The sequence below is a fragment of the Stegastes partitus genome, unplaced genomic scaffold, assembly GCF_000690725.1.
Source record: "Stegastes partitus isolate 25-593 unplaced genomic scaffold, Stegastes_partitus-1.0.2 Scaffold111, whole genome shotgun sequence".
Taxonomy (NCBI): domain Eukaryota; kingdom Metazoa; phylum Chordata; class Actinopteri; family Pomacentridae; genus Stegastes; species Stegastes partitus.
The window spans coordinates 587,681-614,655 of record NW_007577842.1 but is presented as its reverse complement, the minus strand read 5'-3'; the positions used below and the strand labels follow the sequence as shown (position 1 = coordinate 614,655).

At 41.7% G+C, this 26,975-nt stretch overlaps 1 protein-coding gene across 1 annotated transcript in view; it reads left to right on the top strand.

The window, feature by feature from the left end:
* The window catches only part of bmp6 (bone morphogenetic protein 6), a 56,125-nt gene that overhangs the window by 16,340 nt on the left and 12,810 nt on the right, over nucleotides 1–26,975 (top strand). Inside the window, exons 2-4 of the mRNA XM_008277955.1 lie at nucleotides 17,714–17,906; nucleotides 23,056–23,204; nucleotides 23,387–23,587. Of these exons, the coding sequence (XP_008276177.1) occupies nucleotides 17,714–17,906; nucleotides 23,056–23,204; nucleotides 23,387–23,587 (543 nt within the window). The remainder of the gene's footprint in view (nucleotides 1–17,713; nucleotides 17,907–23,055; nucleotides 23,205–23,386; nucleotides 23,588–26,975) is intronic.

Genomic DNA, 26,975 nt, shown 5'->3' with positions numbered 1-26,975 from the left:
TACATGTAAGTCAGCCCAGGGGGGAGATTGTAGCCGGCCCAGACTGATTTATCAGTGGATCATATGCTCTGCCTCTAAGCCGCTGAAATGCGTTGTGGTCACCGCGGACTTTCCAAAGGGAATCACACTGAGGTTTGACTGTCTTCATGACAGAGAGAGTGGAGGAGAAAGGAAGGCAGACAGGGAGGTGAGGATAGGGAGATATAATGGCAGACGGGGAAGGAAAGATGTGTGGAGAGGAAGAGGAAGGTCGGTGTGTGCAGAGAAAGAGGGGAAACAGAAAGCATCGCACAGTGAGCCGGCCTTCTACCTTGCGGCTGTGGAATGCAAAGCCACCAATATTTTGACTTCTCCTTTGGAAACAGCTGTGTTTCCCTTTTTCAAAGATATTTTTTCCTTATTTATCGGATCCCTCAGGAGAGATCAATCTCTCAGGCCTGACACTGGCTTCCTCCTCTAAATCTGGGACCAGACCAGCACAAGCGCGGCACACACACACACACACACACACACACACACACGTACATGTTCACACACATGCACACCTGCTGCCCAAAAGCAGACATTAACAACAGATCACTATAGCAGGCTTCTTTGCTGTCTGTCCTGCTGCACGTTCATAAAGCCACAGACAAATAAAACACACGCGGACATAAAGGAATACGACTTACTCATCAAGGAACCTGAAAATGCCGACTACACACAGTAGTATTCCTTAGAAGACAGCCAAATACACAGACACAAACCTGTACAATCAGTCCTCACATGGTTTCCCACAAACTGTGACAAGCCAGTAAAAGGGGATTCTCAGTGACCATCACCCCCTTATTGACATACCATAAATAAAACAGGGCCCGGTAAAAAGTCAAACCCACAGGAATATTTTGTTTTTGCTGAAAATGGATCCATCAAAAAACTGCAAGAGCGTGTCTGTGTTTACGGAATATTCACTGTGCGCTGAATGGTGGCTGATTTTCTAAAGCAGCTGAGGGAGTCATTTCTGAGAGGGCCTGTGGTCACGACCAAGAGGAAGGCAGTAAGTAGCCATCATCAGTCATATAAATCGCAGAGGAAATGGAGCCAAACATCAATGGATGGAGATTCACACAGGAAGACGGAACAAGATCAAAGGGTTTCTTTTATTTATTTTTTTCCAAATGATCAGAATCCCTGTTTGCGAGGGTCACTGAATCCTCCAATAAATATTGACTTTAATGGTACCTTAGAAACTATTATGGGTCCACCTGTTGCCCTGCATTCTGGGATTTCATTTCGTGTCCAAGCAACAGCCAAAAATATATTTTATTTTAAAAAATCGCTGATAGATTTGCAGCAGTCTTTTATTTTTATATTTTTTCAGAGACATTCATAGAAACCCTCGTCTCCTGGCCACCCAAATGTTTTTCCCGGTATCTTATGGCAACGAAAGGACAGCAAATCCTGACAATATGACCAACTCTAAACAGTGTGTCTTTTCTTGTGTAGTGTATTGGAAGATTAATCACTCTAGTTGAGGACTGTTGTTGTTAGTCACATACGTTAGATGGCAAAGTGTTTTGTGTCACTAGCTTTGTTTATGAGTACAGTGTTTGGTTGAGTTTATTTTCTTGTTCGTGTCGAAATGAGACGACCAGTAGTTTTTCTGCCAAATCAGCCCCCAAAGAGAACAAGATGTTGGAGAGCAAGCAAAATGGACTCATAATGCAAACCCCAGAAGAAATCTTGTGTTTTTAATCAAAGGCAAGCAACATGAGTCCATTTGTTTTTCAATTGTTCTAAATCAAGTACGTCTACCGAGCTGTGACCAAAATGGAAGGACAGAATCCCTATTTTTGCCTGTTGCAGATATGAAGTGGCTTTTTATTGAACTTGGATATGTCCATCTATGTGTAGCTCTCTGTCCGCTGCTGAGGATTTGACAAGGCATCTGGCTCTTCCATCCACAGCCCCAAGTCTTGTGTGAAGACCGCTGATCTGAGTTGAAGTGAAGTGTAGGCCACCATTAGTCTGACCAGAGGCTGTTGTGACAGCTGCTCTACTGTAGAATTACATTTTTATTAACATCCCATAAAGTGGGAAAAAAAAAAAAAAAATTGGCATTGTTTATTTTCCAGCTCATTTCTGTCCTGATTTCATGGAATTTCCTTATAAATGTGAAAAAGATGTTGCAGCGTCTTTTGTTGACAGCTCATTGGCTCGAATTGGTGTCCAATGAAACGAACACTTGTTTTTACAGGGACTTTAGGGGAACTGGCCATTAATATCAATGAGTGTTTGTCTGGGGCCATTTAACCTGTAAGTGTTCAAACAGACACAAATGCTATGCAAAAATTATTGGTGTAAAGGTTAAATATGTACATGAACCCGCAAGGCTTCTTCCTTACAAATGTGCATTTGGCTTGGTAATCCTGTGCGGTTCCTCATCTTTACTTCAGACTTGGGTCTTATCAAGTTTGCAAACTGCAACACAAACCATATTTCCAGTTCAAGCGAAAGCCTTGAAGGACTTGCAAATATATCTGGAATTTGCAAGCAATCTTTTGTGAACCGTGATCAACTGTAAGTAATACTTGCAAAACTCTTTGTGAATCAGGGAAACCTTAAACTGAATCTCAATGCTGAACCTCAAATCTTAGATATGTATTCTAAGAACAAATAAAATCCAGATAAAAACTGGGAAAGGTATGGTCAAAAAGATTTTGATTGCAGAAATGTAGCAACTCACAATCTTAGATGCTTCGCAATCTGATGTACAAATATTTAAGATGTTGGCATATGGTGCTTTTTGCATCTCCATTACAATTCACTAAGCAGGATACTTTAGAAATGCAAGGTGGCTGAAAACAAAAGCATCCGATCAGTTTAGTTTTATGTTATGTTATTTTGAAATTATTTGAGATCTGGTGCTTCTACTTAAAGTGTTATGTTGCACACAGATTCAAATACCCAAATGCCTAACTGTAAGGCCAGCGTTACACTTTCCACATCTGTGTATGTGAAGGTACACTAGGATCCAAGTGAGGTAAACTTTTACTCAAGTCCGTGAGAATAAAAACAGATGCCTCTACAAACATCTATGCTCGGCCCAAAGTTTGCTTGGCGACAGGATCAGTCATGCGCATCCTTAGCAGTGCACAAAATATGTAGCTGCTGACATGCCGAACACGAACATGTCCTCAAGCAGACTAGAAAGTAGTGTAATATAAAATAACTACGAGGCCGTGGTCTCCGCAGCTGTCTGCATCCGCAAGGGAGTATAATCAAGGTTTAACTGTAACCCTGTCAGGGCTTAAATTCTGTTGCATGCTCTTTTCATGGGTTTTCTAATTGTTATAGTACAGATGTACATACTGAACATAATAAATCAAAATCAGAATCAGAAATGCTTTATTGATCCCCTAGGGGAAATTGCTTTTAGTTGCAGATGCTCCCAATCAAAAGTTTTAAAGAAGTAGAAGTAAAGATATATATTAAAATAAAAAGTATTAATATGAAAATCCATCCATCCATCCATCCATTATCTATACACCGCTTAATCCTCATTAGGGTCACGGGGGGGCTGGAGCCTATCCCCAGCCGACTTAGGGCGAAGGCAGGGGACACCCTGGACAGGTCGCCAGTCCATCGCAGCGCCACACTTAGAGACAGACAACCAAGCACACTCACATTCACACCTATGGACAATTTAGAATCACCAATTAACCTCGGCATGTTTTTGGACTGTGTGGGAGGAAGCCGGAGAACCCGGAGAGAACCCACGCTGCACGGGGAGAACATGCAAACTCCACGCAGAAAGATTCCGGTGCCCCCACCGGGACGCGAACCGGCAACCTTCTTGCTGCGAGGCAACAGTGCTACCAACTGCGCCACCCTGCAGCCCTAATATGAAAATGAAATTAAAAAAATAAATGGTGTTTCTTGCAATAGTCCTAACTATAATCTTGTGACAAATTCACTTTACCCAGAAATAAATATTGTTACAGGGGCGCTGCGTCCTCATACTCCCGGCTTGCACCCTCTTACCAAAATGCCGATTGAACCCTAGTAACACTTGGGCCATGTTCTTACATGCTTCTGTACAACATGCAGTCTTCACGAAAACGATCTTCTTGGCCGTGAAAATATCCTTGCACCATCGCAAGACAATGTATCTGATCATCAAAAACGTTATGACTCCAGCATATTCCGATTGCGTTACATACACCGTTAGACAGTGCAAGAAACGATTGAAATTGGCATTTTCCATGCCGAGGCGCCATATAGTTTTGGTGTTAGCTGCTCTCGCAAGATTTCATATTGGTTACATGCAAGGTCAGCTGACCTACATAGCGAGATTTCTCGAGACTGAATGACCATGCATGATAGGGGCTGTGTCCAAAATCACCCACTCACTCCCTACTCCCTACTCCCTATACAGTGATCACTATATAGTGCACTATGTAGTGCACTATATAGGGAGCACCTCGACAAAGTAACATTTCAGACACTACTCTAGCTATTAAGTACGTTGCTCGCTAGCTGCAATTTGTGCTGCAACAGCCTAGTACAAACACATCAAATTCACAGTTTATTGCGTAGCTAAGAAATCAAATTAAATCAAGTTTATTGTCATTTTGCTGTACATACCAGATGAGAGAGCGTTTCTTCAGGATCCAGTAACTTAAAGCAATTTAAATAAAGTGGTGTAGTATGTCCAAATCACAACCGTGTGTGCAATTTTAGTGACGTTCCCTGTCCGGGTAAAATAAAATTTGACAAAACAAACGGGAATTTTTCCGTGCTCTCGTTCATCTCCATTTCCATTTCCTTTCGCGCAATGCATGACGGCCGATATTGCTCGGTTAGTGACCATCGGCTGTACACCTCCTTTTCACGGTGCATTGTGGGATATTTTGAGTGCACTATATAGGGTGTAACATTTGTAACTTAACATTCGGACACCCATACAAAATGGCGTGCACCCTATATAGTGCACTATATAGAGCATAGGGCGTGATTTCGGACACAGCCAGGGTCTTACTCCCTCACACTGTGTTAGACTGGCAGTGATTCGTGTACATGATAGCGGCAGTGGTTACTATACATGATACTGGCAGTGGTTATTGTACATGTTAGGGTCTTACTCCCTCACACTGTGTTATACTGAGTAGTTCGTGTACATGTATGATAGGGTCTTACTCCCTCACACTGTTATACTGGCAGTGGTTAGTGTACATGCATGATAAGGTCTTACTCCATGACATTGTGTTATACTCAGGTTCGTGTACATGATAGGGTCTTGCTCCCTGACACTGTTACACTGGTTAAAGTACATGAATGTGTATCATGGTGCAGTACGAGCATGTAAGAACATTCCAAGTACTAGTAAATAGAAGTTTTGCCAATACTAGTATTTGTCATGTTTTCATTTACAGAGTACAGTTGTATTACAATTCTAGCCAAACAACAATTGCTCGACAGTTGATAATGTTTTGATTTCGAAAGTTTCATGAGCTAAAATTTCTCTCTCAGATAGCCTCAGAATGTCCCATTTAAGCTTCAATTTTTCAAAGGCTTTGCAACGCGGACGGGGGGGCAACCCCCCTCTTCCACACCATCCCCCCCTCGGTCACTTCGCTCCTTCAACACAGTGTGCTCCCTCATACAATTTTTTTTTTCTAGAAAAAAACCTGTTACCAATTATTATTCACAGAATTGCAAAATGGAAGTATAATTTACCCACAGCAACTACCTGTCAGATCTTTTAAAATAACAGCAGGTTACACTACTTTATGCTGTCGTATATTATGCTATGCTACCTTACACTAGCTATCGTTACAACAGCCTGCATTTCACAAGGTTGCATTATGCTATAGTAGTTGTTGTGTTATCATTTGTCACATTATGTTTTTCTGCTTTCACATTACCTTAAATTGTGTTCTCTTATCCATCCATCCATCCATTATCTATACACCGCTTAATCCTCATTAGGGTCACGGGGGGGCTGGAGTCTATCCCAGCCGACTTAGGGCGAAGGCAGGAGACACCCTGGACAGGTCGCCAGTCCATCGCAGGGCCACTTCTCTTATCCAATCTTATGTTATTTTATGGTACCTTTCCTTATGTGACCGTACATTAGAATAGAATATAATAGAATAGAACAGAACTTTATTGATCCCCTTGGTGGAAACCTCAGGGAAATTGCTGAACATTAAGGGGCCTTGTGTGTGTACTTTGTCTAACTTAATGTAACTGAAGGATTCTGTTGTGGAAAAGGGGCCTAACAAGAGCAGAACAACTCAAACATTCGCATGCCCTTGTGATTCAAATGCCCCCCTGAATCTGAGCCAGTGGGTCCATGTTTTAATCCTGAGTAATAGTGCTTGAAGAGATGGAATAAAATCTCCTATTGACACACAGGTATGACATATCCAGCTACCTGCAGGCCATCTGGAGACTCAACAGAGAGCTGAGTCTGACACTGCTACCACTCGGCTGTCAGTACATTGATGGAAAATACTGATACTAAACAGTCCAACAGCCATACTTTGGATATCTATCTGTTAGCAAAGCCCCAGCAGAGGAGCAATTACAGCAAATTATCCTCCTACCCTCGAGGTTAGGCACACACGCACACACACACAAAACCCACACACATATTGTGCGCAGGCTGAAAATCTCAAAACGACAAAAGATAGATGTGTGTCCAGACTTCATTTTATCATCCTGTATGGAATGCAGCGCAGTGGTGATAGAGCTTAGAGTAGTGGGAACCAAAATCAAATACTCAGCCTCTGTGGATAAGTGTGAGTTTGTGTGTGTGCGCGTTTGTGTGTGTCCCGGGACAGTACGCCTGACATTATGTGTCATGGTTTTGGATGGGTCTTTAGAAAAACCAAAATGGTTTTTCAGGGATTATATGGAAGATGATGGCTGTAGAAAAATGTGATTATATGGTTCAAATGGGGCCTTTGTTCCTGGGGATGCCTGTCCAGTGAGGTCATTATGTACTGTAACCTGTGGGAGGTAATGGAAGAAGTGCAGGCTGGATATCCAGGCCATTGATGAATGTGTATGTGTGTCTGTGTGTGCAGTCTGAATTGTTAGGCTCTCAGGAAGTGCTGTATTAGTTTGTGGTGTTTGCACTTTTTGTGGGCTGATTTAGGACTGAGTCATTTGGGGAATATATCTAATTGTGATTTTTCTGACAGATGTGTTTGGGTTTGTATTAGAATTTTTTTTAAAAGTCAAGCTTCAATTCAGTATTCACTGTGTAATACATCAAAGTGAAAGTTTCTCACAAGGAGAGCGGTATAATTTGGTATAACCACTGACAGGAGAGTTTAAACCCTGTGTTAGACTAAAATAAACATATTTTAAACTGCAGGTATTGCGATTTCCTAGTTGCATCTATTACTTGTTCAGCCTTAGCTGAATGTATCATCATTCTTAATGTTAGGGTTAGGGGCTGTAAGGTGGCTCGCCCTAAGTCCGCTGGGATAGGCTCCAGCCCCCCCGCGACCCTCGTGAGGATTTAGCAGTGTATAGATAATGGATGGATGTTAGGGTTACGTTTGGTATTAAACCTGCATCTGCCTCTTGTGTTCCCCTTATCAAATCTGAATTACAAAAGGTTTAAAGGTTGAAATGTAAATACCCAGTGAGATGAAGACAGATCCTCAGTCTGCTATGAAAAGTTAAAATTTTCGTAAACTTAGAACTAACGACTACATCTAAAGCTGATTGTGATTACGACTTGAGGAGAAATTCATATGCCAGTAACAGTACATTTAAACCACCAGAATTAATACAAAGCTATGACTTGTAGCTTGGATATTTGCTGTGTAACTGCCAACATTATGTTTTTTGCATTGATCCAATACCTAGGTTTTGATCAAAATAGCCTTTTTCATTTAAGTAGGTTTCTTACTAAGTGAAATGACCCAGAAGTCATGATGGCAACTGGTTGAATTCTCTAAAAAGCGAAGGAAAAATGCTTGAAAGGTTTTTTTTCTCTTTTTTTTTTTTTTTTTTTTTTTTAAGCATAGCACCATCTTTTATGAAAGTAATGGAGATAATGCTATCCCAAAATTCCTTATGGCAGCAACATTCGAAGTAATGCACCATTCATGGCTGACTGCTGTTACCAAGAACCTTCGTCGCATGATTGCGTTGTGTTGTGTACGTGCACTTAGACTCCTATAGCACTACAGTTGCATTTCCCTAAGTCCTTATGAATTCTCCTTCACATCTTCCTTGACTTTTGTGATGTTTTCCATTAAGTTCAAGGGAAACTGTTTAGGAAAAGACACACAATGTAACTTTTTCACTACTTGAATACAGCCCTAGTCAGCTAGCTCATTGTATATGTGCAGAGCACCAGTAACATAATGTCACACAACAAAAAAATGTAAAAAATCAAGGAAGCCAGGTGCCAAGAGGTCTGAAATCTAGAGGATTCTTGTTTTAAGGAATGCATCCCAAACAGATATTCATATATACAAACCAGTCAAAAAATCTTGCAAATCACTGCTTTTACTTGATACATTACCAGCTTTGCAAGTGCCTGGCCCACTGAACACTAAACATATCTCTTGGCTGTTCTCAGCTGTCTGTCAGGAACACATAACAGTGATCAGTAAACAGTAATGTACTAAAATCACTTTTCTGATTTGTGCTGGACACTCAGGCTGGAGCTGTTGGCTGCTGTTCTCTGTTTGCTAATGGGGCTTGACAGTCTTCAAATAGGCTGGTCTGACTGTTTCATATCCTCGCTATGGACGGATGCTGCTGCCTGGCCCTGAATCCTCGCACCGCTGACCTCTGCGACAGTGTGTGCATGTGTGGGTGGGAGTTTAAACTTCAGGCCTTTTGTCCTCATTTTCTCATGTATCCCATAGAGTGATTTTTGCATTTTTTACATGTACTTCTATATACGTTAGTACCCATATGTGTAATTGTGTAATTATCCTACCTACATGTGTGTAAGCCCTTTTTAAGAAATGTCTAGGGGTGGGTGTATGTTTGTGTGCCTACATGCACTGGACATAAACTCTCGCTCTTGCCAGTGGCCCTTGGCTGGTCCTGCAGCGCTCAGTGTGTCGGCTTTGATGCAGGGTCAGGGGAGAAGATCAGAGCACAGGATGAGTCTCCAAAGACACACGCACATTCACATGCCCTTGCTCAAAGCCAATGACGACTCCCAGCGGACCTTCAGCCCCCTCCATCCGTACCTCAACCCCAGGAGCCACACTGCCAGCTGCCGCAGTACAAAGAGGCAAAACACTCGACAGAAGGCAAAAAGCAGCTCCCGGCGGCAGCCAAGCATAGTGGCAACACTTAGGGCTGCTCACGCTGCCGCAGCGCAAGCGTGCATGCAATGAAAACGGCAAAAGTCAACAGCTGCCTCGATGTTTTATCTCTCCACACTGCATCGATGCCAAAGGTTAAAGAGTTTGAGGCATAAAATCTGGATTTAGCCTCTTCAGAGAGACTAGTGTTTACAGCATAAAGTTTTCCACTTAATGAGATGTTTTCCTTTTGAATGAAATAGTGGTGATTGCCGAAGAGTTGTGATTGTACCAAGTGCAAAAGTATCCTGAGAAAGTCAATCCAACAGGCCAAACCTTTAATTAGATGGGACTTTGGAGAAATTAACAATAAATTGAAGACACGGACATATCTGACCTATCCTCAGAAACCATCAAGACTTGAGAGAAAAACCAGACAGATTATGGGCTGTAATTACATAAACACAGATGGATACTTCTCATGCCTCGGACATTCAGAACATTTTTTATTGGTTTAGCCATCCGCAACGTCTTTAACAATGTTGGCAGGTTCTTGGTGTGCAAATATTTAATTGAAGGGTGTTTGTGAAAATGTCTTCTTTTTTACATCCTCATTTGTTTTGCTCATTCGCTTTCATTCTGCCCTTCTTTCAGTTACTGTGGTACATTGCGGGTGATAGAAAATAATACATTAAAGCTTTAATTAGAATGCCAAGTTTTTCATAAGGGTCTTTGGGATTTTTGGCATGCTCTATGCTTAAAACCCCCACAAAAGTTAGTTATTGAGAAGGTATTGGAATCTTGTTTTGCTGGAGAGAAACTCTCAGCTTACACTGGCTTCTTGTTCCCATGTTAGTTCAGCAAGGTCAGTGGTTCCTGTCTTTAATAGGCCTGCAATCATCCTATTTCTTCCATGAGACATTGAGAGGAAAAAAAACTAAGGACTCCCTGCTAGGACTGTACATCAGAGCAGCATGATTTTTAAATCATACTTTAGCTCTATCATAAATCAAATGTCGGCATCTATTCTCTACTGCTGTGATGAAGAGGAAGAGGCAGATTAACCCTTTATGAAATAGGATCTTTTTTTTTTCAGAAATGAATGAATGTAAAACATGACATTTCATGGTCCGCTTTGACCCGCGGTTAAGGTTAGGTAACCTGGGAAATGAAGGAAAATTAAACAAGCTATTAGTCAGTAAAAGGCACTTGTGGCTGCAGTCTGTTCAGCAGAAGTTACATAGTCTTGCTTGAAAACATCATATGGCTGAAGTGAAATTAATTGCACGAGTGTTTTATGTCTGCAACTGTAGGAGGGTGAAAAAAAACTCCTGTTTAAATTGGCAGTATGAACCAAATCTCTCTGTCATCAAACTGGTACTTAGTAAAATCTTGCTGACAGATGTAATAAAAGCTCCCTTAAGACTCTATTATCTGGGTCACAGGTGCTCTGTTCTCTGTAATCTATATTACAGCAACAGATACGACAAGCAATACTATCCATTAGCATTTCAATGCATTCAGAAGATCCTGATTTGATCGCTAATTCTCAAATGTCGTCAATAAAAAAGCCATAACTTCACTTTGATGGTGGCAGCCTTCAATAATCCCCCTCTTTACAATGAACAGGTATTGTCTGCTGTCGTATTTACTTTTCAGAAAACCTTCCATAATGTTCCCTTTAGTTAAAAGTACCACCTGAGTGTTGATGAAGGGCGACAGAGTATTTTGGTGAGATTAGGTGGTTGTAGGTTGTTTTGCTCTGCGGTTGAAGGACATGAGTGATTTGAAGCAGACAGTCGTCGGCCTCTGAGGGATTGGCTGTGCGGCATTAGGAGTGCGAGCTGAAGCGCTGACCACTGACCACAGACAAGTCTGCCACTCAAACACCACAGGGCCTCTTCTGGATAGTCCTGCTTTCTCTGCTTCATGTTGACCAACACTGCTATTCTCCTCCTCCTGGCTATTTTATTCCTCCAGATTAACCACCAATCCTTGATTATTTTATTTCGTATACTTTCCCACTCTCTGCTTTACTCGTTTTCTGCCTCCACATCACACCTCCAAATTTGGTGATGGCACCTTTAAACTTTTTTTGTTTAATTGTTTAATAAAGAGGCCATATTATTCTTTTTGGGAGTTCTTTTTCCTTTAGTTCGTCATATAGCTGCTTTTTAACTGTAGATGTTCTGCAAACTTACAGTCTCCTCTAAACAGAGTCATTATATCTTGCAGAAAACCTCAGATGTCTCAGTGGTTGAACATTTCCAAATACCTCTCCTGGCAGCTTTGTTTTGGATAATTTGTTTGGTTGTGCTCATCAGTCACTGTCAGAGTCCTTTTGGTCTCATCTTCTGACCCATCTGTTTGTCTGTCTGCTTTTCCTGCCCTCCTCTCCCTGCACAGACAGCTGCCTGGCTCAAAGTTTCACTCACCAGTCTTTCTTTCAGCACCTTTTCCCTTTTTCCTTCCTTTGCTTGTTATCGGCACATGCATTCCAGTTCATAAAAAAAATCCCAATCTGCCAGGATGAAGCTCCAGCTTGTTTGCAAGTACGACCACCTTTTCTCGAGCTGGTTTGTAGAGGGCTGGGGTTTTTGTTTCCGAAAAATGCAGGGGGTCCATTGAAACTGATTTACAGTCTGATGATATCAGATTTTTATGCAATTTACAGAAAATTATCCAAACCTCCAGAGATGTTCTTAATATATTTAGAAATTTATTTCTGATGTGACTTAATTTATTAGCCATTCATGACCACTCACAAAACAACACTGAAAAGAATTATGTCATTGTTTATTATATAGATGCATTTAATGAACCATCAAGTAAAGGCTGTGAATAGGAACTAACTTGGACACAAACAAAATATACTCCGGATCAGAAAGTTTTGAGGCCATTTGTGTGTGTGTGTGTGGGGGGGGTCCCTGCAACCTACAGTTGCAGGGATGGGACAGCAGAGCCAGACGTTGCGCAGGTGGAAACGAGAGAACAGCTCCCGTCAAAGCGGTCCAAGTGAATCTGCGAATCGTCCATCTCACTTTCTTCCTGTCACTAACTGTCTCTGTCGCTCCTCCTCTCATCGCATCCCAGTATTTCTCGTTCCTCTTTTCTCCCTCAGTTCTGTCCCACTGGCCTCTTAATATTTTTCTCTGTGACATCTGACTTTGCCTTTCTTCATCTGGTCTTGTCATCTTATCAAATTGTCCCCCTGTCACCGTCTTCTTGTGTTATTCTAACAGATTTTTTTTTCGTCCTCTTTGAGGTATTACTGTTTCCATTCAGCAAATCCATTCGTGCATTATCAAGTTTATTCCTTAAAAAAGAAAACAGTCCTTAATCTATCTGCCTCTCTTTTATTATCTCTTTTCCTTACAGTTTTTCTTTCTTTCACCACTTTTCTTTTACTCTCATTCCCTTTCTTCATCTGCCATTTCTCAAAACCTTAATTCATATATCTTTTCTGCCTTTATCACCATCATTTATTCCTCTCCTCTCTTCTTTTTCTCTTTCTGTCTCTTGTGTCTCTCTGTTTCTCATAGCAGATTAAATCACCCCACAACATTTAGGTGAATCATCAGAGAAATTCCCCAGTACTGTCAGGTTTTCTGGCTAACTGCGGCTGCCTCTCAGCATTCAAAGGGGTGAAAATGAAAGGGAAAACAGTTCCAGGGAACATTAACTTAGTCATTTTATGTTTTTGTGTACTTTCTCACGAACTCAGCGATGGGAATATAAGAAGCCGTAAAATACATGCACAAGTTAGTCTGCACATGTATGACATATGTACACTAATTTCCTGGAGGATTCAGTGAGCCCTGTTTGCACCAAATCACTAATATAATCACTGTTTTCCCAACTTTAGAATCACTTTAAATGAATTCCTCCCTGAATCATCCAAATCTAAATCCTTTTTCCCTTCTGTGTGTTCCTGTCTCAAAGCTCACATCATGGTGGATTAGCACTGAGGTTACGCTCCCTGTATGTATTGTGTGAAGACTACCCTTTGATTTTAGATGCAAAACCTCAGTGGATTTCAATTGAATTTCAAGCTGAGAGGGTGGAGAAGCAGCTGGAATGCTACTTAACGGCAAATGCTGCGACTCCCAGGCTGCTATGCAGAGGGCTGCAGTGATAAAACGTGCCATAATGTGAGACTGTGTTTGTCTTCATATTTCAAAATTTTAATTGTTTGTCTTCATCTAGACGCTGCTGAAAATGACTCCCTGCTCTGAGATTACCAGAATGATTGATTTGAACAGGCTGGTGAGTTGTGGAGTGAGCTCAGCAGTTCCTGGCAATTTTGTTTGGATATGAGGAAAGTAGATATTAAAAGAAATGTGTCCTGCAAATTTCATTAAAACCTAATGAAATCGCTGCATACATTTTTCACTTTAGTGAAAACAGTTTTGTCCTTGACTGAAATCTTTTTCATTCCGCTGGCATGATCATTGTCAAATTTTGTAGCACTTCTCAGGAAATACAAAGTAGAAGAAGTTGCCAGCTGAATTCTTGTCTGTTAACACCTTTGCTGCTTCACCGGAGAACTATGGTGACACTAGATAACTCCCAGAGTGAGGCTGTTAATAAAGCACCAGCCTAGTGTGAAAACTACTAACATTAGTCTGTAGTTGAACCTGTTGTAAAGCCGCTACAAAGCAACCAGATCCACTGAGTGTATTCCTATAAATATTTTACAAATAGACAAATATCAGCTTAATTTGTATTTTGCTGCTGTGATTGCAAGGCTAGTACAGGGGAATCCAACAGGGAATAATACTGTCACAAGTGTCTCATTTATGTCGTTCTGCTAGCGTGGTGTAAATGCCATCGAACAGCAACTGTACACAGATTAGGTACAACATTAAAACCACAGGTAAAAAGTAATGGTGGTGGTTCTTTTGGCACCTTCCTCCCTGTTGACGATGTGCCCTGTTGCACTGCCAAAACTGCTTTGGAACAGCCGAGTGAACAAGACAAAGAACCCAAGACGTAGACCAAACTCCCACATTCCCAATCCGATTGACCGTCCCCCCAACCTATAGGACTTAAATGACCCAACAACTTGGTGCCAGACACCACAGGACACTCCCTGAGATTCCACATCAATATTAGGCAGGTGACTGTAATACTGTGGATGATCCGTATACAAACCATGAGCGAGCACCAACATGCCAACATACTCACAATGACAATAAACACAGAGTCCAACAGAGGAGATGGACTGTCATTAGTTTTGCAGGTTGAAGGACATGTGAGTGGCCGTAAACCAATGTTTTAAACCAACAAATTAAAGGTTCACAATATTTCTTCCAGTTCATCCTGGAAGTAACATGAATGTCTGTACCAAATTTCATGACAGTCAGTCTTATAGTAGTTGAGACATATTGGCTTTAAAATGATGCTATGCTTCATTACTTTCAGTACAGGTGTCTGATTTTTTATTTTGTACACTTAACATATGTTGCAGCAAATGTAATAAATGTCCGATACTTGTGAAACTCCTCCTGACCTTCTCACCAACCTACACTTTATCAGAGTTTTCGAGCCAAAAAGCTCCTTGATTGCTAAATAGGGAATATCAGACTTCAAGCTCTCGGTGTAAGCCCAGAGGTGTTGGAATGAGTGTTGTAAAGTCATTTAGAGTACCATGACCTCTGTTTAAAGCCTCCACACTGACACACAAGCTTTGCTCGTCTATCTACCCTTCAACGCAAGAGCAGAGCCAATATCATTCGCAGTCAGTGCAACATGTGTGTGTGGGCAGCTCGTGGAGTAAGATGATGAAATGGTCACTGTCACATCTGATAGAAGTCACGGTGACACTGATGGGAATAACATCTCGTTCACTAAAGGTGGTTTCGCTTGCTGCAACGGAAAGTGTTTGAAGTGTGGAGCTCAGACGTAAATCTGCTTCAATTGAATTCAGTGCTTCATTATCATAATTTGTTTTGACCAAGCCAGAACCCTTAGAAATGCAGCAAAAGCCAGAATGACATGTCCTTCCTCCCTGCCTTTCGTGCTCCAGTTGTTACTTAAGGTCAGCATTTATGTAAGTTGGAATTGTCTGGGGATGAGGGGAGCTCTGACCTTCCTGGGTGTGGGTACAAGGTGGGGCTGACACTTCTGGGAGAGTCTGATTGGTCCCAGTGTTCTCACATCAACACAATTTTCTCTTCTGCTATGACTCGGGGAACAAAATGTGTCATTGGTCCATTTTGGGTGGGTCCCCACATCATAAAATTACCAGAAAGTTTTTTTTACAACCCTGGCTAATGTACAAAAACAAATTTTTCTTACCTACGCATTGGGCTGTTAAAGTATCCAATATGATTATTCAAACTTGTTAAAACAAAATATAGACTAACCTCTGCTTTTATGGTATCAAATCATAAAGTATCATCTATTTGGTGTTTAAAAATGATAATGAAAGGAACAGACTGTGTGTAGAAGAGCACTGTGCTTATACATGTGTGAGAAAATTATATTCTTGTATTTTTCCTCCAAATTTTATTTACATTCTTATGTCTCAGATTAAAAATTCTATCTGAGAGTTATTGTTTCTACTAAGTTAGTCGGATTAGGATATAACAAATCTTGTTGGACAACTTTAGAGTTGTTGGTTGGCATATTTGACTAGATTCAGACAAACATTTTCCCACTATTTCCTGTCTGCTGCCTGTTCCTCTGTATTTATCATACAGATAGAATGGTCAAATGATTTTTTTTAAAATGTGGCTCTTGCCGAGAATGTGTATTTCCATAAAATGTAAAACTATTTAGCAGCTGTAGTAAAGGAATGAACGCACATGCACGATGGTGGGGATTTATGTTTAGTCCCGCTGTAGGTGAAAAACGGAGGTGGTCGTATACATCTAGCTCTGGTTCCTGGTCTGTCTGCACTTACAGTGGTGGTGAAACTAAGGGCTGCTGAACCACACGGCACCGAGTGGAGAGAAGAAACTATTTAAATCTATGATGAAGTACGAGTCGTAAGAGTGTGCTGAGATGTGTTTTGGGTATTCAAGGCATTCAACACCAAAGATCAACTTTTTCTATTCATATTGTTCAATTGTCCATATGGTGTTTTTATATCACGTCATGAAGAAGTCAACACCACCACTGAGAATTTCTGCCTTGAAATTGCAGCTTAATAATGACGGTCAGCAGACACCTGGAACAAACCAAAGGGAGCAATCCTGTCAACTTGCTTGAGGCCATGCACCCACCGTCATGGTGGTAAAATGAAGACAACATGGAAGTGCTAAAAAGCATTGTTCCTCAAATGGCCACTTGAGGCTGACTACAAAAGCAAGTCAATCCCCATAGACCCCTATGTTAATTGGTCCAACTGTTTCTGGTTCAAACTTTTATGGGTGAATTACTCCAGTATTCAAACTTTAAATTTTGCAGTGGAAAGTAGTGCAGAGCAAAGTCAGATGTGAGCTGGTGTGCTTGAGCTACAGTGTTCGGCAGAAAGGTGGGTGGAGAGATTAATAGATCCACGACTACCAAAGGAGGTAATACTGTTGAGCTGCATCAAAGCCATTTTAAGGCAAGAAAGTATTTTTTTCAAAAAATACATAATTGTGATGAACAGAGATGAGATTTTAGGGGTTTAATCAATGACCGAAGAGGGACTTTTTTGAGAGTTTTGCAGAAAAAAAGCACACAGGCTTAACATTTCCTGATAATGTCAGCGTGGGTATTTCCGTGCGTGACCTTCTAATTGCATACAACATGTCCCTCTTCATTCATTTACGTATCAGTCGACTCGACAGGCCCTTTGCTGTGGGAGAGAACTCTCAGCAGAGACAGGAACCAATTCCCCAGAGAGCACATTATCATTATGGCCCATATTGCACTGAAAAACATAGGCGGGAAAGCATTTGTTGGTTTTTGTCATTTCACGCTGTCAGAAGTGGTTGCAGAATGTCTCTAAGTTTGCTGCTGCTGAAAAAATCATGGCCTTTTGCTCTGAACTGATGATAACAGGGATTTATTTAGGGAAAGCAGAAGCCACAAAAGCTATTAAGACTTTATGTGTAAATCACGTTTTACATGCTTTAAAGGCTTCCATGGTCCACCTCAGTGCAGCGTCTCTGAAAAGGATATCCGCTTATCATTCACTACTGTGTATTTACAAAGAAACCCTGTTTGTAAATATGCATTTTGTTCCTATTTCCATCAAATGCATCATGCATCAAGTTGAGGCAAGCTACTGATCGGCATTGTATAGGTCAAAAGGCAATAAAAGGTGTAGGTGGCGCTTCATTTGTCTGCTCAATTCTAATCCTTTTTCCTTCATGAACAGGAGCAGAAGCTGCATTTAGCCTCACAGAGACAGTTAATAATAGTTTAGCTGTATTATCTTTCCCCGTCTTTTCCTCTTTGTGAGTAATGTTATGATCCTGTATGTCTGTGTGTGTGTTTCCATCCCACAGTGGAGTACGACAGGGAGCTCTCTCCACAGCGGCGTCACCACAAGGAGTTTAAGTTCAACCTCTCACAGATCCCAGAGGGCGAGGCTGTCACCGCAGCTGAGTTTCGCCTCTACAAGGAGTGTGTGAGCCGCGCCTTCCGCAATGACACCTTCCTACTCAAAGTCTACCAGGTGGTCAAGGAGCATCCTGACAGGTAACACATAAACACACTTGTTAGCTTCTCACTTCGCCCAGTCACCTTGATGAAACCTATATTTCACTTAATTACTTTTGAAATTACAATCCAAACATATCTGCCCTTTGTATTGTAAGCTAAAATTCCTCTATTTGCACCAAATTGCAAAAAAATAAACGTAAATGCGACAAGTCTAAAGTTTAGAGCGGTGGTTAGCATCGTTGCCTCGCAACAAGAAGGTTGCCAGTTCGCGTTCTGGTGGGGACACCGGGATCTTTCTGCATGGAGTTTGCATGTTCTCCCCATGCAGCGTGGGTTCTCTCCGGGTTCTCTGGCTTCCTCCCACAAGTCCAAAAACATGTTGAGGTTAATTGGTGATTGTAAACCTACGGACGTAGGTGTGAATGTGAGTGTGCTTGGTTGTCTGTCTCTAAGTGTAGCCCTGTGATAGACTGGCAACCTGTCCAGGGTGTCCCCTGCCTTCGCCCTAAGTCAGCTGGGATAGGCTCCAGCCCCCCTGCGACCCTAGTGAGGATTAAGCAGTGTATAGATAATGGATGGATGGATGGATAGACATTTTATATCTGTGAGAGAACTGTGAGATATATTGGTGATGGTGGCACGCATAGACACAGTGGCCACTTCAGGAGACGATGAAAATGAACGTTTTGAGTGTCTTGTCTATCCCAGACATTTAAACTTGCGGCCAGGAGACTTTGTTGAGCGTCAGGACAGTGAACAGCGCTGGAATTGCAGCGATCGGTTGTGATTTGGACATACTACACCAACGCGGAGTACGATCGGAGACTATGCCAGCAGTTACCCAAGAGAGAAGGAAGCGCAAGCAAACGAATGTAAACAAAGGAGGAGGAAGAGAGCCGGGATTCATGCTAAAGGTTAAGCCCTCCAGACCAGCAGGACAGTTGCTCCTACTCTCCAATCTCTGCCCCCTCCACAACAAGCTGGACGAACTACGTTTGCTGGGAGAAGCCTGCAGAGAGTGGAGGGACTGCTGTGTGTTTGCTTTAACAAAAACATGGCTCCATGACAACATCCCAGATGGACATGCAGCTGGAGGGGACGACATTATTCCAAGCGGACAGACGAACAGCTAGCTCTGGGCAGCATCTGCAGCTTCACCATCGTGTGTGTCTTTGTGTCCCTGAAGACCTACCAGGACCTGAAGAGGTTCGCCATGTTCAATGAATGGCGGCACGCATGGACGCGGACGTTTAGTGTCTTATCCCAGGCATGCATTCTGCAAAACTTGCTGAGTGAATGATCCTGAAGAAACGCTCTCTCATTTTGCCTGCACTACTGTGTATGTACAGCAAAATGACAATAAACCTGATTTGATTTGATTTGATTTGATTTGAACACATTGAACAAAGTTCACTTTTTCTTTCACACTGAATGTCCACATCAACATTGATTTTTATTCAAGATCACGGGTATGGAAATATTTGTGTTAGGAAAACTATATGACTTTTAAGCAACATACATTTTCAAGACAGGCAATACAGTCAAAAGGAATTTAAACCAAATGGGGGAAATGTCATCATTTATCAGTAGTCAGTTGCATCATGTGACCCCTGAACCCTGGTGCATGATTACACCACAAGCATTACATCATCTGTTTTTGAAAATGAGGCAGACAGTCCGTATTTATTTTTGACTCAAACATGTTCTTCTATATGTACAAGTTGTAGAAATTATGCACTGGAGAAAACAAAACATAATCTAACTGTGATTTAAAGGCTGATAAATTCTCTGCTGCAATGTTAATAAGTGAACTCAACAGCAAGCAGTCACTCTTGCCATGAAAACAATGTCAACAATGGGGAAATAGGCCGCATTAAAACCATATACATTTGGGCACAGGATGGCTGTTAATAATGTCCAGCTATAGTCAGCGTCACTAACAATGTACTGATTGATAAATACATTTATTTCCAAGTAGAAAATGCTACTCTTCATAACATATTGTATTATATAAGAAGAGGTAAGACTCCAGATTGACTTGAAGTTTGGTTCTTGTGCAGATTGAGGTCCACAGTTTTGGTCATTTTATACACATTTCCCTGTTATTCAGCTTAGCATGTTTTGCATCTTATGAAACTCCTGGATCTTGAGTGGAATCTTAAGTTCTGATGCATCCATGGGTGGGTCCAGCAGGCTTGCAGAGGGGTTGCACTGTGTTCTTGACGGGAATCAACAATGTCAACATAAAATAGGGTGTTACTGAAAACAGCAAGTGTGTTGAGTTGACTTTTTCTGGCTACGAAAAGGTAAAGGCTACAATTTAAAAAAATGTGTCCTCTCCCTGCGCGTTTCATTCTGCGTGTGTGTTGCATATACTCTGGGCTGCTGCCATGTTTATAATGTAAAATCAAGCAAAACCCCATCTTACAGAAATAGCACAGCTTCAAAATCCTCCCGTCCTCCAAATGAGCACAGCTAATACATGCCAAACATTTACACTACATCGGCAGGGGCAGATAAACATTCAGCAAGATTTCTGAATGATATTTGTGTTTTGTCAAGCCCGCCCACCGAGAAGCAACACTAACATGAAGAGAATGTCTGATATACATTTTTAGTCCAGCATCTTATGTAGCTCTGTATATTTTGTTTGTCAGTGAATACGCATCAAAGAAACATTCTTCTTAAAGCCTTTTCACGAATAGAGAACTAGCGCATCTCATTAATATATTATTTTGTGTTAAATCATGGCAAGAAACAAAAACACCATAAGATGGGGGTCTCTAACTCCAAATGTTTTCAGAGTGCAGTTCCAGGCCAAAGTTGAGACACTCCAGAATTAAAGACGTATAAGAACATTAGCTATAGATGTTGGCAAAGTATATTTTTCTGTCTGTCAAAAGGTTTATATTGTATCAAGAGCTACTTATTTGCTGCATTCCTTTATCCCTACAATGGTTGGTTTGTGCTCTCTAGCCTGGAGGTACAACCTTTTATTTTTGGAGATATTTGGAGATTAAAGGGCCCATATATCTCCAGTTTCTGTATTATTGTAGACCAGTTTTTTTTTTTTTTTTTTTTTTTAAGCTTGAAGAAAATAACAGCCAGCATTGCTCACAATCAGGTAGAGAGAGAGAGAGAAAAAAAAGACTTGGATGCATGAACTGAAAATACAGCATCAATATATGATGTCAAAGTTTTAATTGCTCAGATTTGACATTCCATTTTCCTCAGTGCTGAAACTGTTGTCTGAGGTATATGACAAAAATATACAAGTAAGATTTGCTGTAAAGTCTTTTGCTGTTTTTCCTATTGTCCGCCTTTTTGCCAAACTGTACCTTTTGTAATCGCCCCATCAGCGGGAAGCCTATTAACTTTCTCGTGCCCCTCCTTCCAGTTAAAACCTGACTCCTGTTTTGACTCCAAGTCGTAATGATAGAGTGCTTAATTAGCTTGACACCCTTTGTACTTTTCATATGATTGGAGTGGTTTCTTTAACAGCAGGCAAGGAATGCGAGAGATTACAATGCCAAAAATGTGGCAAGCCCGATGTTGTACTGAGAAAAGGCAGGCTGCTGCAGCAGCCACTTTTACTGACCAAAACCCCTTCTGCAGCATTTTTTCAGCTTATATAATGTATCTAACTTTTTTTAATGCATTTATTTCATGCTCTTTTCTGATTCCTAAGTTGCTGCTTATACAGAGATTTAGATCCAGTTTTTAAAAAGACATATTAATCTTATAGAACTTCTTCCCTCCTAACATTGGACCTACATATTGCTTTTACAGTCTTACAAGTGTGCCTTTCCAACAGTTTTAAAGATGAAAGCACATGAAATATCCCGACCAGCTGTGAGCTACACTGTCCCACCTTGCATAACAATTTTACCAACAGCCACTGACAAGACTTATAAAGGGGACCGATAGTAGAAAAAAGCACAACTTTGACTCTTGACCTTATTATTCCAGTTCATTTAAGCAGTCAGTCAATAAGAAGTTTTACAGTAGGCTCTCAGCGGCCTTCCCCCTGCAGGCGGCTCTCTGATGGACTTCCCGCTGTCCTTCATCATGCCAGCGGTGTATAACAACGAAGCAGAAACATCAGCAGCTGATGGGATGAATGCACGAACCAAGCAGTGTGGTGGACGTTGCGTGTGCGTGGAGGAAAACAAGGTGTAGAGGCTCATAGGGAAGCTGTCCGAAACACTCTCATTAATGACCAATAAAGAAGGGCTGCTGAAGCATGACTGCAGGGGCATTCTCCAAACACCTGGATGATTGCGAGGCTTTGATGTCGGTGCTGGAGGAGGGTCCGACAGGCCCGCCGCTGTGTTATTACTACTGTAATGGGACAGTGGGAGGACAGTCCCTCTTATCACTCACACTCTGTCTTTTCCTTACATCTCCTCTGCTCTCTTTTCATTAAATACTCCCGTTTTTTTCCCTCCCCTCCATTTGACACATTCCTGCATTTTGAAGCCTGATTTCCTTCACACAAAATAGAGTAGATGATATTAACATACATGTAGCCTGATACCAAATTTTTATTTCCTTCCCTTTCCCAGTCCCTCGGAGAGGTAGGCTTTAAGGTCAGATCTACAGTGGAGGAGAATGCAGTGTATTCCAGCATTTTCTGTTAAGTGCAGTTATCCATCTTCCTGTCATTTTGTTATGATACTGTTACCCTGATACAAACCAAGAGCTTCTGCGTTTCCTTTGGCTTCTTAAAGAGGTAGATCTGGTCTTTCTTATGTACTAAGACCTCGATGACAGTCTTTTTCACCTCCATGTTTTTCTCTATAGATTCAATACAATGTACCAACAACTACATAAAGCATGTTTATAAAGCAACTTTTTTTTACTCATGTGTGGGAGCATGCACAAAGACAGTCAAGTCAAAAGTCCACAGTAATTTGTTACTCCCGCCAGGATTCAAACCTGAGTCAAAGCTGTCCATCTAACCCACTGGCTACAGTCTCCCGTCACGTGCTACATTTTCCAAAGCCTGACAACAAATCAAAGAGAAAGTGCAGCAGTCTTGTTTCCTCTAAGACAGATTTAATTACAATATGCTGGAAGTTTAGTGTGAATCTTTAGCCCATGGATGCTTTAACTCATCAGCGCACTTCAGACTGTCCTCGCTCCAACTACTAGCCACAGATGACTTTTTTTTTTTTTTCCCCAGAGAGGCAGATCTGTTCTTGCTGGAGTCTCGTCGGCTGTGGGCGTCTGAGGAGGGCTGGCTGGAGTTTGACATCACTGCCACCAGCAACCTATGGGTGATGAGCCCAGTGCACAACCTGGGCCTGCAGGTCAGCGTGGAGACCAGCAGCGGTAAGAGATTCACGAATAAATTGTTATTATTTTTTTTTGCATATTGCACACAATTTTACAGCCTAAATCTATAGCTGAATGAAAAAATACATTCATACCTGCTAATGATAATTTAGTCAGCAGACTCATTGTGGGAATATTTTACCAAGTGTAGTTTTTAAGCGCTGTCTCGTTCAAAGCAGGCCAGAGCATCAGCTCTAAGGAGGCAGGGCTCGTAGGACGTGACGGTGCACTGGAGAAGCAGCCCTTCATGGTGGCATTCTTCAAAGTCAGCGAGGTGCACATCCGCTCCGCCCGCTCCACTGGTGGAAAACGTCAACGCCAGCAGAACCGCAACCGATCCACACAGCCTCAGGACGGATCCAGAGGGCCGGGCCCAGCAGGTACTTGAACCTCAGCTGACCTAATCACACAAACGCAACCGTGAAAGCAATCAGGCAAAAAACTGACCTCAGTGTAACCTCGCTAGAACCATAACGGATATTTAACCTGTTGAGATCAGTGGATGAGTAGCATGTGTTTAAGTCTAGTTGAAGTATTTCTCTGTGAGTTGCTTGATGAATTGGACCTGACTGCTGCCGGATCTCTCTCTAATCAGCCTCCATCAGATGTTCTAGGCCAGGATGATGATGATCCAAAATCTGTTTTTACTGTAGCTTCCCTGTGAGAATTAAGAGTAGAGCAGTGCATCCTAAAACCTGTGTCTTGAGCAGAGAATATGAGGTTTTTCAAAGCAGTATGTATAAGATGTGTTATATATGAAGGTGTTTTCTGTTGCACCACTCCACACAGGCTCAATTACACAGCTGGTGTGTGGATTTGGCTACAAATTTAAGTCACAAAGGGATGACAATAAAAGAACAAAGACAGGAGGATGAGATAAATGGATGATTTTGGGGACAGAGTGCAAAGAGGAACATGACATAAAAAGTGAATGATAATGACAATTTTGTGTTTCCTTGTGGTGCCATTTAAACCAGTCATAAATGGTAAAGTAATTCTCACTGGAGATTTACGACAACATGGCAAAACGGCACAAAATAGCGGCCGGCTGAATATTCAGTGATTTAGGACGCAGACAGTGAATCTGTCTTGACAGGTGACCTCATCCTCTGAACCCCCCTCATCAGTCCTCCTCTTCCTACTCAGCAGATGATGTAATGAGCAGGTATAAGGCTGGTGTTATGAGCTCCGCAAGCTTTTGAAATTAAATCAAACCCTAATCCGCCCACCTTTCACTTGCTGTGTAATTCTGGCCAGACTTTCCAGCGCTTAAAGCTAAGCTGCTCCTGTGAGACTTCATTGTGCGCCTGCTGCGGTGCTCAGTGAGGCCGCTGTTAATATTTTCTGATCCTTGCCTAATTTGACAGATGAAGCATCATGCTATTAATAAGCCTCTGCAGCACAAAAATTTTGAGCCTGCTTTATGTCAGAGCAGAGCCCTGGATGCTAAATAAAATGTCTCTACCAGGCAGCCACTTCCATATACTTTAAGTATAGGGGATATTTCTGAAAGTTGAAGTTTTCTAACTTTTCTTACATTCAATAAAAACATGTTTATAAGTCTTGCTTTAGGAGGAGACATACATTATTTTGAAGTCTAAGAAGTGATGGAACTTTCTCTCTGCCATGCCACATAGAGAGTCCATAAATTGTGAGGTGCAGAATTGTCCAATATGAAGGCAGTTTTTAGAAACAGCTGGCTGCTAGATCATACATAGAACTTCAATGACTAAAATTGGTCAGAAAGTACTATAGACTTCCATCACAAGTGATCAGTCTGAAATCAGTGTCAACATAATTCTACGAGTAGAAAGATAGGCCAAACTGAGTTTACAAAGAAAATTTACATAAAATGCTGTTCATAGCAATCAGTGTCGTTACATTTAAATATCTCAAATAAGGTTATGCAGCAGCTAAACCTCAGGTAGCCAAAATAGGTAGTGGCTCTCCAAAATCAGCGCACCTGCTTGCTGGACTCATGTTAGACTTGTAAAACAGTATTTCAGTGCTGGTTCCGGGGTCTGAGACTGAATCCACAGTGCTGCTAACTAATGATTGGGGTTTTCAGTGTTGGCCCCCAAAATCTCACCAAATCTCTGCCAGAACTGACTCACTTTTGGTCCTCTGGTGCCCGAAACACAACTTAGTGCGTTGACACAGAGCTGCAAATAGCTTGTCTTGGCCAGCTATACCTGGGAAGCGATTTACCTCTGCTTTGCTTCTTCTGCTACGCTGTTTAATGGGTCTACCATCTGCAGGGTATACAGAAGTACTTGTAGGACAAGTTGGGTTTGTTCTCACTGCTACTCTCTGCAAGCCGTTTGCTGGGATACGTTGGCTCTGTTTTCTGTTTGTGCACAGTATCTGCAGTGACTTTCTCAGTAGGTTACGCTGTGCTACTGTTAGCACAAGAGGTTGGAAGTTAAATTCCTGCAGGGCTTTTTTTCTCAGTAATTGCATTAGATGAAAGCTTAGGCCGACATCACACAGAACAAAGACTTATCATTTGTTACGCTGCAGGACAGTTTTGAGTTTACCACATGTTCAGTTTTGGCTCTAGACCTGTACTCTCCTCTACCCAGCTGTCACCTTGGATCGAAATGTCCTAAGATGTCCTAGGACTTTAAGATGTCTTAAAGACAACGTAAACTGGGGTATAGGACTGGATCACAGAGTTAAGGTGCACAGCATCTGCTCACAACAGAGTTTTCTATAATAGATGTCACCCCAGCTTTTTTCTAAGTGTGTGAGCGAATATTGATGTACAATATAAATAAACTTAATTGCTTACACAAATAGTTTAATGCCATCATATGTTATAAAATAATCTTCTACTCAGTTCGTCTTATAAGCAGATTATCAAGGTAGCTTGTCTGTAGTCTGCTTTTGTGTCCCGGTCTGCATCAACAGGATGAGAAAATGTTCAGTTAAGCGACTCTGCTTTAAAACAACGTTCTAACAACAGCAATCTGTTAAATATGCGTCCTGGAGGATTGGACTTTACATAACCCAAAACATCAAGACATCTCCGCCTCGCCACTCGGGACGACTGGGAGTGTAAATATTTAGATCCTACACAGGAAGCAGGGAGGCCCCCCTCGCGACAGCCGTGTGTCCGCGGCCAGCAGAGGACTGCTGGGATTGGACGGAATGGGAGGATCCGTGAGGAATTCAGGAGGGCATATGGTTCCAATACCGCATCACTCACTCCAGAGACAGGGAGGAGGCCACGATGGATGGGGAGAGCATCCGTCTTGTGGAGCGCTCATGGGGAGAAACAAAATGTGGACGTTGTCCCCTAGTTTCTTTTTGGCACAGAGCTTCAGTCCATCAGTTCAGGCCACCACAGATCCAGCCTAAAGGAATATTTCTCCGATAATTCACCCCTTTTTTTCCCTGCCGAAAAACAGAAGATCTAAGGCTGAAAGGCAGCAACGTGTTTGTTTTTAATTGCTAATGTGTGCACTGGCTTCCACATAGAGGCTTTTTAAAACTTTTTTTCAGCGTGAGTTCATTTATGCTGTGTGTTTTCTAAAAATAGCTTCCCTCCGCTTCCCAGATTGTAGACTTCTGACCTGCGTGGTGAACCAATGCACTAATTTTACTGCGTCACTTTGGTTCCATTTGTCCTCATCTTCATTTCTGACATTAATTTTGATTACATAAATCTAACCTCACTGCCTCGCTTTGTCATAAATTACTAAGATGCCATGCTCAGTCTGCTAAGGCCATAAAAAAGCCTTTTAACTAGAAAATTGTATTTTCCCA